Consider the following 15,902-nt stretch of genomic DNA (forward strand, 5'->3'; position numbering starts at 1 on the left):
CACCTGCTGTGACATTACCCTCTGTGGTGTCTCCGCTGGACCCGACCTCAGACATGCCTGGCTCTGAGCTGGGCCTGGCCTGAGTCGGGGTCTTCTGTCCCAGGACCCCTGGTGACCCTCCTCTCCCTCTGTGTTCAGGGTCTGATCTCAGAGCTGAGGTTGCGCAGGGATCCTCGGGTGAGCCCCCGGCAGTGCCAGGACGAGGACGAGGACGACGATGATGATGGGGTGAGTGGCCACTGCCTGGCTCGGGCGGGGGCCCCCCTCCTCCTCCCTCCCCTTTGCTCTGTGGGAGGAAGGGCCCAGGCCAGGATGTGGTGGGCCTTTCCTGGAAGCCCCAAAATGATTGGGACCAGAGAGGTCTTTGACAGTTGCCACTTCGGGTGGATGTTACCTGTGATCACATTTCTATCTGCCCATAATGTCACCCTGGGGACTCCCAGGTGAACCTCCCTTGCCTGGAACTTTCCACATAGAAACATTCATGGAACATAAAAGTTAAAAATCATGCCTGGGGAGCCCATTGGGTGATAGCATCACTGGTAGTTGCCAGAGCAAAAAGTGTGTGTGTGTGCGGTCACGTGTATGTGTGCACACAGTCCCTGGGGCCTAAGGCAGAAGACACACCAGTTCTCTGTGTGAAGGACAGATGGGCAGGAGACCTCTGTTCCCGGGGTGGCCCCAGGTCCCAGCAGCTCCTGTGAGCCCAGCACTGGGAACTGGGAGACGGTCCAGCCATGTGCAGTGACTGGTCCAGAGAGTGGGGCCTGCAGCCATGTCCCAGCCCCGAGGATCCCCGTGCTGGGCCTCCCCTCCGGGCCGTTTCCCAAGATAGCGTCCCAGGACAGGAGAGGAAGGGATACCCTCCAAACAGGTCTTTAGGTGTCCGGCCAGGGGCTGCATTGGTTTCCTAAAAGCCATTCGTCCTAAGAAGCCTGATGGACACGAGCCTTGTCAATGACTGGCTGACCTCCTCATGGCCTGCCCTCCCCCTGACCCTGAGCTCTGGGGGGCTGGGGGCTTCTGCCATCAACTTGTTTCCTGTCAACCCCACAGGCGTCTGGAGACCTGGGCAGCGGACTCATGGAGACCCAGGAGCATCCCCGGGAGGAGTTGGTAAGTGCTGGGGCCTGCGGATGAGGCATCGAGCACACCTGTGCACACGTGTGTGTGGCTTCTCAGGACAAACTTGCGCTGGAGATGCGGGACCAGACTCAGGCTGAGTCGGGGCTGCACCTTCCCATCTGCTCCCTCCTGGGAGGGAATGTCCGTTCCAGCCTGGAGCCTGGCCCAGGCCTTCCTCGGGTGTCTGTGTTTGCGTCTCCTATCAGCATGCGGGGCCATGGGGGACCCAGGGGTGACCCTGCTGTGTAGCCCCCACTGCCTGGAATAGCACACAGGCTGGGGTACCTCGGGAAGGATGCCCCCCTCTCCCATCTGGACCCACCGTGTGTCCCACCCCACCCCTAGTGTCATCTCCTCCAGGGCTCAGGTGTCACAGGGCTGTGACAGGGTGGAGTGCTGAGCTGCCCTGGGGTGAGTGGTCAGCGGACCCCCTGATTCCAGGGGCACTGGGGCCTCCCTGGCTTTGCACTTGCTAGAGCAGCGCTGGCTCTGGCGCCTGGCAGACCCCTGGACAGTGTCAGTGGGTGGTACCCACAGCATCCCTGCCTGTCCTCTCCTCAGCTGTCTACCCAGGGGCCCCAGGTACAAACCACGGAGACAGCAGTGTCCCCACCATGCTGGTGCCAGGGTGTCAAGTGCTGCAACCATGCAGCCTCTCAACAGATTGGGGGGGCGGTCAGAGAGGGAGTTATCAGCCTGCAGTGTGCTAACTAGCCGGCTGCCCTTGCCAGCTCCAGCTCCACAAAACCTGGCTGAGGCTGCAGGAAGGAGTCGGAGGGGCCATGCGGGAGCTGCTGTGCAGGCCTGGCCTGGCCCTGGGCACGCTCAGTCTCTCAGCACCCTCAGTGCGCCCTCTGTGGTCCTCTGGGCCTCCGCTCTCCCACACCCAGGGGGTCTCGGGTGTCAGCGTGACTGACTGACGTGGGGTCCCGGAGGACCTCGCCCACATCAGAGGGTTCTGGCTGCAAGGGAGGCCTTGTGTCTGCCCGGGGGGCCGCTCGCCCACCGGACGAGCCTCATGGCGTCCCTGGTTCCAGGCACGTGGGCAGCAATGTCTCCGGAGCAGTATCCCCAGGGAGCGCTTGCTGAGTGCGGACAGGGAGTCCACACTCAGTGACACCCCGTGACGCCCGAGTGTGGACAGGAAGCGCCTTGCTGCTGTGCACTCACCCTCAAAGCCCCGAAGGCCCCAGGGCAGGGAAGTGAGTTTTCAGGGCTGCTGCTGCTGCTAAGTTGCTTCAGTCGTGTCCAACTCTGCGACCCCATAGATGGCAGCCCACAGGCTCCTCTGTCCCTGGGATTCTCCAGGCAGGAATACTGGAGTGGGTTGCCATGTCCTTCTCCAATGCATGCATGCATGCTAAGTCGCTTCAGTCGTGTCTGGCTCTGTGCGACCCCATAGCATGGACAGCAGCCCATCAGGCTCCTCTGTCCACAGGATTCTCTAGGCAAGAATACTGGAGTGGGTTTTCAGGGCAGAGCCCTAGAAGCCCCAGGTTCTCTGGGGACAGGGAATAGAGTTTTCAGGGCAGAGTCTGCCTCATCCCTTGGGGTTGGGATGGGGGGCAGGTGGAATCACTGGGCCTTGGGTGCCAAGTCAGGACCGTCACCAAGGACAGATGCGACCACCCCTCTGGTGCATGGTGATGGCCACATGCCTGTCACCGTCAAGACCACAGGCAGGAGCCAAGGCTGCTTGAGTTCTGAGGGGCCGTCCTGGGCTCTGAATGGGGGATGAGGGAGGGTAGGGTCCATCCCTCCGGGTATGGGGGCTTCAGGGCGAGGAGACCCCCACCGTGTGAGCTGCTCAGAAGAAAATGGCCCTGGAGGGGCCTGGAGCTTCTTCTTTTCCAAGATGGAGTCCCTGGTGGTTTCTTCTTAACTTTTGTGAAATCTCATTTTACAACCAAATGTGTCTAAAGCTGGCAGCACGCGGGCCACACGTGTCACTGATAACGGAGCTGCTTTCCACTCCCCCCAGGGCACACCCCTGGGGCCCAGGCTCCCCGAGGCTCCTCCAGTCACTTCTCCACCCTTGGCCGGAGTCGGCACCGAGGAGGACTTGAGAACTGAGGAGGTAGAGGAGTCAACCACGGCGTCTTCGTTAGGAGGTAAAGCCTGCTGAGGTGCTGTGTGTGTGTATTAGTGGTGTGTGCTTTTTCGTGGCCATGTGTGTTCATGGCATGTGCTCCTGGTGTGTGTGTCTTGTTGGTGTGTGTTCCTGGTGTGTGTACGTTCCTGGTGTGTGCATGTTAGTGGTGTGTGTGTTACTGGTCTATGCACGTCCCTGATGCGTGCGTGTGCAGGCAGTATGTGGGCCCGTGTGTGTGGCAGGTGAGGGGCTCCTGTCTGTGACATGGATGCCCCACTGCTGGGGGCTCCGCACCCAGCCTGCCCCATTGCTGCCTCGTGGACGCGGTCTCCCCGTGTTGTTTCTCATTTCCTGGGGGTTACAAGACCATCCTGAGGGTGCTGCCACTCCCCAGCCTGGGGGCAGGGGGGTCGCCAGGAGAACACGGGAGCTGGTTTTGAGGGGGGCAAAGGCGCCTCTGACTGGACCTCTGTGAAACTGGGCAGCATTTGGGGCCAGAGGGTGCTCAGGGCTGGACGCCTGGGACACACTGGGAAGTGGACGGCGTGCCCGTGCACAGCCGCCCATCGCGGTGTGACAGGTGCCCATGGAGTTAGTTCTCGTGGCAGGGCTGGAGGCTCCCTCACCGTCTTGGGGGGAAGTGTGTCCTGTACCGTGCCCCTGGCTGCCTTCCCTCTGGGGAGACTGGCTTCCTCCCACTCAGGGAGCTGGCAGGATCGCACTCCGAGGGACCGAGGCTCCGGGTCCTCACTGCTGCCAGCCAAGGGTCATCCTCAGGTCCCAGAGACCACCGTGTTCCTCTGGTCCTGGCCCAGCCCTGTCAGGGGAGGTCCTTCTCCTGCTCTGGGTCCCCGACCTCCCCTCCTGCCTCCTCGTTGGTTTGAGGGCCTTTGTGATGACTCAGTTCCACCCCGATAACCCAGGACACACTCCCCACCTTTACATCAGCTCCTTAGTTACCAACATCTCCGAAGTCCCTCACAGCAGTGCCCAGGTCAGTATCTGGTGGGTAACCGGCGCCTTAGGGAGACACCTGTAGAGCTCTGTTTGCAACACTTAGTAGGTCTAGAAAATTGTATAGATTTTTTTTATTTTGGAGAAGAGCATTTATCACTTTTAAAAATTACTGAAATATTACACGTTTGATGCAGCCAACTTAGAAGCAGGAAAGAACAGACGAGAGAACTGACCGCTGTGGTCAGGTCCCACTGTTCATACCCCGTGTTCGGGGCGTGTGTGCTTGTTACATTTGTCACAGAGCCACTTAGGGTACTGCCAGAGCCCCAGCATCACGAGTGAGGCACATGCCCCATCCCCACTTTGCTCTGCTCTGCTGCCTGGGGCCCCAGTCAGGGCCGTCCCAGACCCCTTGATAGCTCCATGATGGGTCTGGCTTTATTTTTTGGTTTGCCTTTGCTTTGAAGTATAATTGACATATGATAAACTGCACATTTTTAAAATTTTATTGAAATAGAGTTGATGTACAGTGTAGGGTTAATTTCGGGTACACAGCGCAGAGACTCAGTTATCCGTGTACATTTATTCAGCCTTTTTCAGACTCTTATCTCGTGCAGGTTATCACAGAATGCTGAGTGGAGTTCCCTGTGCTATACAGTAGGCCCTTGTTGGTTATCTATTTTATACATAGTAGTGTGTGAAATGGTGCATATTTGAAACACACAATTTGAGACGTTTCAACCTACGTGTCCACCCCTGAAACCATCGCCTCAGGCAAGACGTGAAGGCTCTGTAAGCCCCTGTGCGGGCCCCCCACTCCGCACCCCCATTCCCGGGCAGCCGCTGACCCGCTCTGTCACTGCAGATGTTGGCACTTCTTAGAATTTTACTTAAAGAGAATCCAGGACTTTGTCTGACCCATTTACTCAGCATCAGTGTTTTGAGAGTAACCGTCTTGTGGCCAAGGAGAGTTTCTCTGGGTAGGTGGGCACCACCTGGGCCAGGCTTATCCTAAAGTGGTCAGCTTTAGGTGGGGCTGTTACAGAAAGGTGGCCTTGGGGTTTCCGTGGCCACATGCTTCATCTGCCGTGGGTCAGCACCTGGGTGGAGTGGCAGGAGTGTGGGTCACAGGGAACTGCCACACACTGCCATGGCAGCTGCCCCCTGTAACCTCCCTGGGATGTGGGTGCCCACCAGTGCCTGGCACCTCGGCCCTTTTGCTGTACCCGTCCCAACAGTGGTGTGGCCGTGTCTCCTTGGCTTTAGTTCGCATCCTGCTGATGCTGGGCACCGTGGAGCATCTTCTGTGAGCGCACCTGCTGTGCCTGTGTCTTCCTTTGTGAGGAATCTGTCCCAACCTCACGCCCTCGTTTTACTGGGCGCACTGCTCCTGAGAGTTCATGTGCTCTGTACACGCCTCCTCTGCCAGAGAGTCTCTCAGTCCGGGGCTCACCTTCTTATTTTCTTAAGTGACTTAAAAGGGCGCGAGCTTGTAACTTTGGTGAGATTAGATGCATCTGTTTGTTCTTTTCTTTATTTCTTGCCCCATCTCTTGGTTTGCGGGGCTTCCCCAGTGGCACAGCGGTAAAGAATCCGCCTGCAGTGCAGGAATCGCAGGAGACATAGGATCCGTCCCTGGGTCAGGAAGGTTCCCTGGAGAAGGAAATGGCAACCCACTCCAGTATTCTTTTCTGGAGAATTTCATGGACAGGGGAGCCTGATGGGCTACAGTCCATAGGGTCACAAAGAGTCGGACACCACTGAAGCGACTTAGCATGCACGCACGGCTTGTGGGATCTTAGTTCCCTGACCAGGGATTGAACATGTGCCCCTGCAATGGAAGTGCGAGTTCTAACCGCTGGACCTCCAGGGAAGCCCCCATATCAGTCTGTCTCTATGAGTCTCAGTGTTGGCGTCATGTCTGAGAGGCTGGCACAGTTTTAGATTTCACCTGGGGCGCTGACCCACGGACGCGGCTCTGCAGGTGGCTCCAGCACGTTTGCTGGAAGGACCGTCTGCCCGCCCCTGCATCGCCCCGGGGCTTTGCTGTGCACAGCTGTGCGCATGTCTCGACTCTGCTCCGTAGGGACCCTGTCTCAGCGTCTTCACAGTCGTTTCACGGGGTGCTGCCCACTTTAGGATAAGCCTGGCCCGGGTGGTGTGGATCCTCCCGCCTTGCTCTTCCTTCACAAATCCACTTTGGTGTTCTGTGTGCTTTGCACCTTGTATGAATTTCAGATCCTCACTGACAGTGCCGGTCAGTGTGGGGCTGGGCCTGGACGTCAGCTAATGTCCAGTTTTCTGACCCCGCATTCAGGGATCTGTCTCCTTTGGCTTATTTAGGTCTTTACTTTCTCTGAGTGATGTTTTGCCGCTTTTAAATGTTTTCTGAGGCGGGGATTTGAATTTTGCCTTAAACCATACTGAACACCTGGGAGGGTTCCTCCCTGGGCCATCTCGGGCAGTGTGGGGGCCCTCTAGTGGTCAACTGGTGACTTGGTGAGTCCCTGGTTGAGGTAACGGGGCCCTCAGCAGGCACTGGGTGGCTCCCTTACTGAGCAAGGCAAACCCAGAGGTGGCTGCAGGTGGGCACAGGGGTCATGGGCACAGAGATTGTGACCCCAGTTTCTTCTGGCAAGGGCACAGGTGGCCCTCAGCACTGTGGGACCCTGGAAAGGCAAGCCCTTCCTGAGTGGGCCAGTCCACGGTCAACTCACAGGCCCCAGGTCCTATCCAACCCCAGGCTCAGCATCCAGCTCTGTCAGAATGTGATCAGGACCCAGCAAGGGCAGACCCTCAGAAGGCAGGTCATCAGAGCGCAGCTTGAATCCTCTTTTCTAACTGACTCCGTGATGCTGACACGTCGGGTGACAGCTTTAGGGGAACAGCCTCAAAGTTCACCCCAAAAGTGCTGTCCATCACAAAGCAGGGGGCACCATCCTGTACCCAGTGGAGAGGAACTGCAGACGGGCAGGGAGACGAGCAGGGTGAGCTGTTGGGGTTGGGCATCCACACCGCAGGCGTCCACACAGAGAACGTCCACACTGTGGGCGTCCGTGCCGCGGGTGCTCACTCCACATCCGCTCTTCTGTGTATTTTGATGGGTTCTGTGGGAACCATCCCTGGCTTGGGCCGAGGCTGGATCTGACCAGATCTGGCCTGTGGGCAGACCCCTGATAGATCCTGGGATGTGCACCATCACCATCTCCCCAAAGAATCCACAAGGACAAGGCTGGGCCTGTGGAGACCTGAGTTAGGTCACCACACAGAACAGCGCTGACTTCCCACATGTGGGTCAGGTTCTCAGAGGCCCTCACTCCCAGGAGATACCTGGCGCTCAGGGGAGGAGGGTCGAGGGGGTGCCACCAACCCTCAGATGGTTCATCTGGAGGAGAGTGTATCCTCAGGGAACCCGGCCGGGGCTGAGCACCAGGTGGGTGGGCAGCCCTGCAGAGGGTCTGACGGCCACCTCTGTCTCCCCCAGCTCAGACCCTCCCTAGCTTGGGCACAGTTGGCACATGGGACGAGAGTGTTTGGAGCCCTGGGAGCAGCGTGAAAGAGGTGAGGCTTCCTTGACCCAGAACCACAGAGCCCCCAGCACAGTCAGTGCCCCTGACCTGTTCCCAGGGGACCCGGCTCCCTGGGGGCCTGCTCCCTGGGGACCCTGGTGGAGCTCTTGGCTCCTGCCTGCCCTCTGTGCCCCTTCCTGTACCCGCACTTGGGGTCTCCGGCAGTACTGAGCATCCACGGCTGGGGAGGCCCTCAGTCAGAGCACGTGGGCGGGGTGGGTGATGCCTGGCAGACCTGTGTTGGTGGCCGCACCACCGTGGCAGCCCCCATGTGTGTCCACAAGCACGGCCACTCTGCATGTCCCCTTGCCTGTCTGTGCCCTCTGTGTGACCTGGGCCAAGCCAGGGATGCAGGTGAGTGTGTGTGCACCTCCCTCCGCAGCCTGTACCCTCTGCTCTTTGTCCTCAGCAAGGCCTGAAGGGGCAGAAGGGAGAGCCTGGTGCTCAGGGCCCCCCTGGCCCCATCGGCCCCCAGGGTCCTGCAGGCCCAGCTATAGACAGCCACGAGGCACAGCCTGTTTCTGGACCACAGGGACCCCCTGGGCCCCCGGGACCCCCGGGGAAGGACGGCACCCCTGGAAGGGACGGTGAGCCTGTGAGTACCATCTCCCCTTTGTCTACCTGGGGGTGGGGCTTGGGCAGGTCAGGGCAGGGGTGGCGCCGGGTCCTGGGCCCAGACTGCAGCCTCCTTCCCTGGGTAGAGCGGGAGGTGGGGCCAGGGGGCGTGGACGCAGTGCCCTGGACAGACGGAAAATTCCCAGCCCCGTGGGAGTCAGCACTCTGGGGGGTGGTTGGGGGGCTGGAGTCCATTTGCGTGTTCAGCTCAGGGTAGGGTCAGGGCTGTAATTTTCTGCCACTAATGGTTCTCTCCTGCCTTCCAGGGTGATCCTGGTGAAGACGGGAAGCCCGTAAGTTGCCTTTTCCTTCAGAACCTGTTATCTGCGATGCTTGTAGGAGGCCTTTGGCTCTCCACTTCCCCACCCCTGGGATTTTTTGAACTCAACCCACTGGAGAGGTTTCCAAATATTTTGAAAATGAAACTTACCTTTTGTTAACAAAACTTACCTTTTGTTAACAACATGTAAGTTTAACTGTTGATAGAAAAACATACATTTAAGCAGGTGTATTGAGATGTGTAGACTACTAGGAACAAAGAAAGGAAAGAAATGAAAGGTAAAGCTTCAGATTCTAGAGGAAATGACAGACGACAGAGGAGCAGCCTGGGTGTGGGTTGGGGGGACGGCACATGGAGAAGACGAGGCACGCCCGCAGCAGGGATGGTGGGCTCGCCAGCCTGCCCATGGGTCAGAGTTTGTTTGGATTTTAAAAATGATCAAATGCGATTTCCAAGAAGTAGAGTAAAATGACTCATGAAGGCTCAGATAAAGATTTAGGAAACAACAGACCAGCGAACGATGATGAGGAGGCCTGGGAGGCTCGTGGGATTAAGGGAGACTCACAGCCTCGAGAGAGACTCAAGAGGGACGGGGCAGGGAGACGTCCTGCAGGAGTTTCTTCCCACCTGAGACCGGAGCTCGGCTCAGTCGTGCTGGGAGCCTTGGCAGAGCGGGATGCATGTGTGTGTGTGGAATCCAGGGTCCAATGACTGGATTAGCTAGCTCCCGGATCAGGGTGCATTGGGCCTCAAATCACAAGAGCCCTGGGCATGGACACTTAGTCACACTGAGGGGCAATTTAGGCCGCTCGACTCAGCCCACTCACCTGGGCAGTGCACACGCGGCTCTCCTGTCCTCAGTGCCCCCACAGCTCGCGTGTGACAGGCAGGGTGCTGCCCTCCAGCCTGGTGTGCACAGGACGCTGTGGTCACCTCCGTGGGGCGCCCTCCCTGGAGGGGCTCACATCTCTGAGGTCGGTGGTGCCCACCTGCAGCCCCCATGACATCCCCACAGCCCCTGGGGACCCAACCCCGTCTGCTCTGCACTGCTCTGTGGGCACAAAGGCACGTATTGGTGGTGGCTCAGCTGGGGACAAGGCACAGGGCCTTCTGCTGACCGAGCTGCCTGGCCTCTGTCTTCCAGGGGGACACTGGGCCACAGGGCTTCCCAGGAACCCCAGGAGACGTGGGCCCCAAGGGCGAGAAGGTGAGTGGTAACCAGGATGGGTGTGGGGGGCGTGTGCTGTTCTCCACCCTGACCCAATGTGGGGGCACGCACCCTGGTATAACTGGGTCTTCTGTTCACAGGGGGATCCTGGAGTCGGACCGAGGGGACCTCCAGGACCCCAGGGGCCTCCAGGGCCCCCAGGGCCCTCCTTCAAACCCGACAGGCTGGTGAGTCCTGCCTCTCCTACCTCGGGGTCGGCCCTGTCCCAGCAGAGGGGCCTCCCGCCCACCTGCAGACCTCAGCTTCCCGAGGCTGTGCTGCTCAGTCCAGACCCGGCCTCCCCGGGGCGTCCAGGCCCAGAGACTCAGCTCCTGCCCCCATGGGGGTTGTTATGCAGTGGGGCTGGGGGTCAGCAGGAAAGTCCTGCATGGCTGTCAGTGAGGGGCCATGCTCAGGGAAGCCCAGCGCTGGCCAGGCTGCTGCCTCACCAGTGGCTGGAGGTGGACGGCCTGGGCCCCTGCAGACTCATCTCTCTCCTCAGACCTTCATCGACATGGAGGGGTCCGGTTTTGGCGGCGACCTGGAGAGCCTCCGTGTGAGTGTCCCTTGGCTGTGGTGGCCACGACTCTGTGGTCCCCAAGCGCCAGTGGAACCTGTGGTGCGGTGTGAGGCCTGGCGGGGCACCCTGCAGCCGGTGCTGTGTGCAGTGACCATGCTGTGTTTTTCCATGTCCAGGGCCCTCGAGGCTTCCCCGGCCCCCCCGGGCCCCCTGGTGTCCCAGGCCTGCCAGGGGAGCCAGGCCGCTTCGGGATGAACAGCTCTGACGTCCCTGGACCCGCAGGCCTGCCCGGCGTGCCTGGGAGGGATGGGCTGCCTGGGCTTCCAGGCCCCCCGGTAAGCCTGCCTGCTCTCTCCCACCCTTGTTCACGTCCAGGCCTGCGAGGGACAGCAAATGTGGGCACATGTCCCCTTCAACAGCTCTGTACTCCCCACCCCCCACACCCTCCTGGGGGCTCCTTTCTCTGAGCCCCCCGGGTGGGCAGCCCCGTGGTTCTGGGTGCCGAGCTGCAGGTGACTATATGCAAGGCTGCTCACCTCCCTGGCCACACGTAGGTCAGCTGGCCTGGCAGAGGCCGTTTCCAGGGGTTACTCTCATGGGCAAGAGTGGGCCCTGCTGCCCGGAGAGCAGGGGGCCAAGAGAGGCCCATGTTTGGCTGACTCGCTGTGCACAGGGCCCTCAGGATTCCTCTGCCCCAGCCCCCAGCACAGGGGCCACTGCACCATGGCCAGGCAGGGGCCCGGGGGTGTCGCTGTTGAGGCTGGGTCACAGGAACCAGGTGTGTGCAGCCTGATTGTCACCAGAAACGTGCTCAGGGACAGAGTTGAGTTCCTTGTGTTGTCCTCCAGAAGGCCTGAGGACCTTTTGCCAAGAGTCCACAAGCAGCCCAACCTCAGCCCCTGAGGCTGCCCCCTCCTTGTGGGGCTGGCTGCCCTGCTTATTCTCCACAATTTGACTGACAGTTCAAATTAAACTAAAAACGTGGAAGAAATAAATAAAAACCTGATCAAAGTTATTCAAGTGCCCTCAGATGTGCTCCGTAGGCGGGTCTCCCTAGAGCGTGGCCAGGAGCATCTCCGGTGTTGTCCAGGAAACCTGTGGACACACAGATGGTCATCTGCTGACCTGTGAATTCTTTTTGGTGACTGAATTCCATCTGCCCACACTCTGCTCCTCTCACGCCAGGGACCCCCAGGTATTCCAGGAAAAGACGGACAACCAGGACTGACTGGACAGAAAGGCAGCCTCGTAAGTCCCTCCCCCAGCACCTGGGGTGCTGACCTAGCTCCATAGCGTGTGGGTGTTCGGATGGCAATGCCCCAGGTCACCAGGGAGGAGAAATGGCAGGCCAGAGGCCGTAGGACTTCAGTCCGCCTGGGAGCTGTGGTCATCACAGCCTGACAGCCAGGGAGCCCTGGGTTCTCTCGCTGGCTGAGAACCAGCTGCTGGGGCTCCTGTAAAAACCCAGGACCTTGTTCATGCTATGTATTCATAACAGTGATTGGCCTAAGGGTTTTGAAGAATATTGATGCTTTAGTTGGCTTGAACATTATATTTCAAGTTTGTATTTTGGTTGCATTAGTAACAGAGAAACTTAAAGGCTGCACACACCTGTAACTTAGCCTGTGGTTTCCACACGGCTTTAGGGGGTGGATCTGGGGAGGAGCCCACACAGTCGTATGGAGACGATGCTCCCCATGATCCTTCCTGAGAACCCGGCTATCTGAGGCTCAGCAGAGGAGCTGGTGTTAGGAAACCCTCTGTGCTCAGAGTTCTGCAGCTACTGAGCTAGAAGGACTCTCCTCCTGGGTGTGTGGTGGGGGGGGTTGGTGTTCACAATTGGGCAGCGAGGTCACCTCTGCCTCCTCAAGACTGAGCCTCCCCTGGAGCCTCTGTTCCCATCTGAAGTGGGGGAGGGGTGGACAATGGCTGGAAGAGCCAGGGTTTTGCGAGGGCAACGAGGAGACCCTGGAAATTTTAGAGAAAGTCGGTGGGCTGGGACGAAGCTCCTGGTCCGACTGCGGAGTAACTGCTCTCTCCTCCTGCAGGGTGAGGCGGGCGCCCCAGGACCCAAGGTACAGATGAAGCCTGGTGCTGCTGTTCTGCCTGAGTGGGATGGACCCGGGCAAGGGTGTGGGTTGGAAGCACAGCAGCCAGGAGAGTCAACCCCCAGGCACTGATTGTGGGGTCCAGTCCTGAACTGCCCGGCACTAGGTGCCACGTTTGTCCTGCAAGACCATTTCCACCCAAGCTCTTGTCTAGGGATGGCGTGAGAGCAGATGTGCTCAGGAGCTGGTAACCCAGCCAAACCCAAAAGATGGGGGAATGCAGGGGAGAAGGAGGCTGCAGGGGGGAGGGGGACTGGGGGGGTGGGGACTGCGGGGATGGGGGAGGAGCTGCAGGGGGGGAGTTGCAGGAGGGATGGGGCCTGCGGGGTGAGGTGGACTGTGGGGGGAGGAGCTGCAGGGGAGAGGGTGCTGCTGCTGGGACCTCCGTGTGTCCAGAGCAGGTGCCTACTGCTCTCACACACAGCTGGTCCCGGGGGGGTCCACACCCCTATGGCCAAATCTGTGCCCCCCTCCCCAAGGCCCCACTCAGCCCATCCATGAGCTGGACCAGTGGGCGCTGATCTGAAGCCTCCCCAGGTGTGAGCGCCTGTCCCCAGGATGCTGCTTAGGTGGTGAAGCTCCAGGCCCGTCCACTGGGGAAACCCATGGAGAGCAGGGGAGGATGGCAGTGGGATTGGGAAGCAATTAGACAGACGGTCAGGAGGAGCCTGGAGGGAAGGATGGGTTTCAAAATGGAAATGCAGGTGTGTAAACACACACACACACATGTGCACAGGTACAGGCTTCAGTGATAACCAGGAAAAGCTGGTGAAGTTTCCAGGGAGGGAAAAGGCACAGCCAGGGGTGAAATTCAGCAGAGGTGAGGTCAGGTCCACTGTAGCTGAGACCCCAGGCCCTAGAATTAGACGCTCGGGTGCGGGGGCCACTCGGAGTTGAGAGCACACGCGAGCAAGCAGCTAGAGCAAGATGCAGGAGCTCCAGTGGCTGCCCCCCAGCCGCCCCGACCGTGGCGGGGTACCGCCCCCCTGCCTGCTCCTTCTAGTCGCGCTTCCCCTTCTCGCACGCTGAGCTCCGAGGGCCTGGAGGAGCGTCTCAGGCACCGTCTGGGACTCTCACTTGGTGGTGGTTCCATGTTAAGTGGACAGGGTCTCGTGGGGTCAGCACAAAGGTGCCATGGGATTTGTGCAGCCCCTGGTGGGCTGTTTGTCCCCTGGCTTTTCAGAGGAAAACATACGCAGGATGGGGCGAGGGCACCCAGAATGCTGGGGTGCCTGGGGTTTAGTGACACCCGAAGCTGAGGGTGACAACTTTCTCCACCTGCACAGGGAAGCAAGGGAGACCCTGGCCCCATCGGCGCTCCTGGGGAGCACGGCCTGGCAGGAGCCCCCGGACCCGCAGGCCCGCCAGGGCCCCCTGGCCCCCCCGGGCCCCCAGGCCCAGGATTCGCCGCAGGGTTTGTGAGTACCCGCAGCTCCTGGCTCCCTGTGCCGTCGGACACCCACGCTGACCGGCACTGCTGGAGCCACAGTGGTACCCCCCCCACCTGGGCTTGTCTCAGCTGGCGAGGGCGGAGTCTTCACAGGGGAGCCCCTGGCCGTGTCTGTCGCCCAGGACAGGCGGGTCGGCCTCAGAGTGTGGAATGGGGGGACATTTATAGCCCAGCATGTCTGGGGTCCCGGGACCCCACCCAGCAGGAGCCCTACAACAGGTGACCCCCCTCCCCACCCTGAGAAGCCACCCTCTCCGGGGGTGCACCCAGGTCTCTTCCTGTGAGAAAGGGACCTGAGGGTCCCTGTGTTCTCCTCCAGGACGACATGGAAGGCTCCGGGAGCCCCTTCTGGTCAACAGCCCGAGGTGCTGACGGGCTGCAGGTAAGTGCCAGAGCTGGGCGTGGTCAACTTAGGGACGGGACTTCCTGGGGGCAGGGCGCCCCTGGGACTGGCCTCTGGCGGGGACCAGGAGCAGCCCCATGAGGGGCGGTGAGCTGCCTGCATCCAGGACACTGTCCCCCTCAGGCCACCGGGGAGGGAATTAAGTCTCCAGTGTGAGAAGTGCCACCAGTGGTGGAGCTGGATGACCACATGGCAGGCTGGGTCCTAGAGATGGTTCTTGCTAGGAACGCCCACCCACGTCTCCTTATGGCTCTAACTCTGCACCACGTTTCTGACTTGAGCAGAACTTTAACTAAATAAAGACCGGGCCAGTCCTGTGCTGTTCCACCTCGTTGCGCCATCAACGTGTGCACTGGTCAGGCTCAGGTCCAGCTGAGAGCCTGGTGTCCAGAGATAACCGGGGTCTAGACCAGACGGACGTGCAAGGGGCTCAGGGGGCAGGACACCTGGGATGGGCAGAGAAGGGGCTCCCTTCCCTCAGGAGCCAGCACAGACCCCACTGGGGGTGCCGGGGGGGCCTGAGACCTGTATCCAGCTGGGCCCTTGGAGTCTCAGCCCAGAGAGGGGGTGGCGGATCAGGCCTCCTGCACTGGGCACCACCGCTTGAGGGTCCTCACTTGGACAGAGGCTAACTGGGGAGTGGAGCAGTGTTGCCCTTTAAGGTGGTACCTTCCCCTTTATGCTGCAGAGAGGCTTAGTTTGGGGCAGTAGGGGTTGGCTGCCTTGGCATCAGGTGAAATGTGAGCCAAGGTGACCAGGCAGGGTTGCAGGGGCTGGGGTCCCCTCTTTAGGTCCAGGGACAGAGCTGCAGTGCGGCTTGACCCTGGAGGGGTCCGTGGGCTGTTGCATGGCCTCAGTGATGGAGACCCTCGAGTGAGGTCGAACCAGCCAGTTGGATGGCAGCGTTGTTTCTCGTTAATAAAGTGCAAGTCTCTTTGTGTTGGGGTGACTCAACGCTTGTCATCTGCAGGGTGGTGCCAAGAACAGACCACTTCTGGGAGTATGGGGGTATGCAGGTCCCTGTTGATAAATGCCGTTTTCCTCCATATTTGTGAAAAGTTGTGAGCACAGGAGGGGCTGGTTTTCTAATGGGGAAAGGCTGCACCCTCAGGAGCAGGAGCAGCCCTGACTGGGCCCTGTTCCTTCTCTGCCCCCAACAGGGACCGCCCGGCACGCCCGGAGTCAAGGTCAGTGAGAGATCTGTTAACCTGGGGGTGCTCGCAGCTGCCAGGAGCCACTGCTCAGTGGCTTGGAGTTCCTTGTGAGGAATTTGCAAAATACAAGAAAATCTAATGGGGAAGTGGTGCCCAGGGCTGGGGTACGGGGCGGTGGCCCTGCCATCCTTCTGACTGTGGGGATCCAGACCCTTGGCTCCATGTGTCCGAGGTCTGTGCCGATGGAGGGGAGGGAAGGAGCCCCCAGCCTGGGGCGGTGGGTGGCGCTGGGCAGAACCTGGCTGCTTCTCACGGTCATCCTCACTTGGCTCTGCCCCCTCTCTCTGTCCCTGGAGAACAGTGGCCCCCACCCCTCGCACACAAGCCTTCCCAGCTCTGCGGGGTCCACTGATTGTCAGCTC

The 15,902-nt window shown here is 59.8% G+C and overlaps 1 protein-coding gene across 4 annotated transcripts in view; it reads left to right on the forward strand.

The window, feature by feature from the left end:
• The window catches only part of COL18A1 (collagen type XVIII alpha 1 chain), a 93,864-nt gene that overhangs the window by 63,068 nt on the left and 14,894 nt on the right, over nt 1-15,902 (forward strand). For all 4 annotated transcript variants that reach the window (XM_018052213.1, XM_018052196.1, XM_018052207.1 and 1 more), the window contains 15 exons: nt 139-228; nt 1,057-1,116; nt 3,107-3,236; nt 7,659-7,735; nt 8,153-8,338; nt 8,625-8,651; nt 9,783-9,845; nt 9,947-10,033; nt 10,348-10,401; nt 10,542-10,700; nt 11,551-11,613; nt 12,414-12,440; nt 13,760-13,891; nt 14,243-14,305; nt 15,487-15,513. In XM_018052213.1, coding sequence (XP_017907702.1) covers nt 139-228; nt 1,057-1,116; nt 3,107-3,236; nt 7,659-7,735; nt 8,153-8,338; nt 8,625-8,651; nt 9,783-9,845; nt 9,947-10,033; nt 10,348-10,401; nt 10,542-10,700; nt 11,551-11,613; nt 12,414-12,440; nt 13,760-13,891; nt 14,243-14,305; nt 15,487-15,513 — 1,245 coding nt within the window. The remainder of the gene's footprint in view (nt 1-138; nt 229-1,056; nt 1,117-3,106; nt 3,237-7,658; nt 7,736-8,152; nt 8,339-8,624; nt 8,652-9,782; nt 9,846-9,946; nt 10,034-10,347; nt 10,402-10,541; nt 10,701-11,550; nt 11,614-12,413; nt 12,441-13,759; nt 13,892-14,242; nt 14,306-15,486; nt 15,514-15,902) is intronic.

This window comes from Capra hircus, chromosome 1 (genome assembly GCF_001704415.2).
Source record: "Capra hircus breed San Clemente chromosome 1, ASM170441v1, whole genome shotgun sequence".
Lineage (NCBI taxonomy): Eukaryota > Metazoa > Chordata > Mammalia > Artiodactyla > Bovidae > Capra > Capra hircus.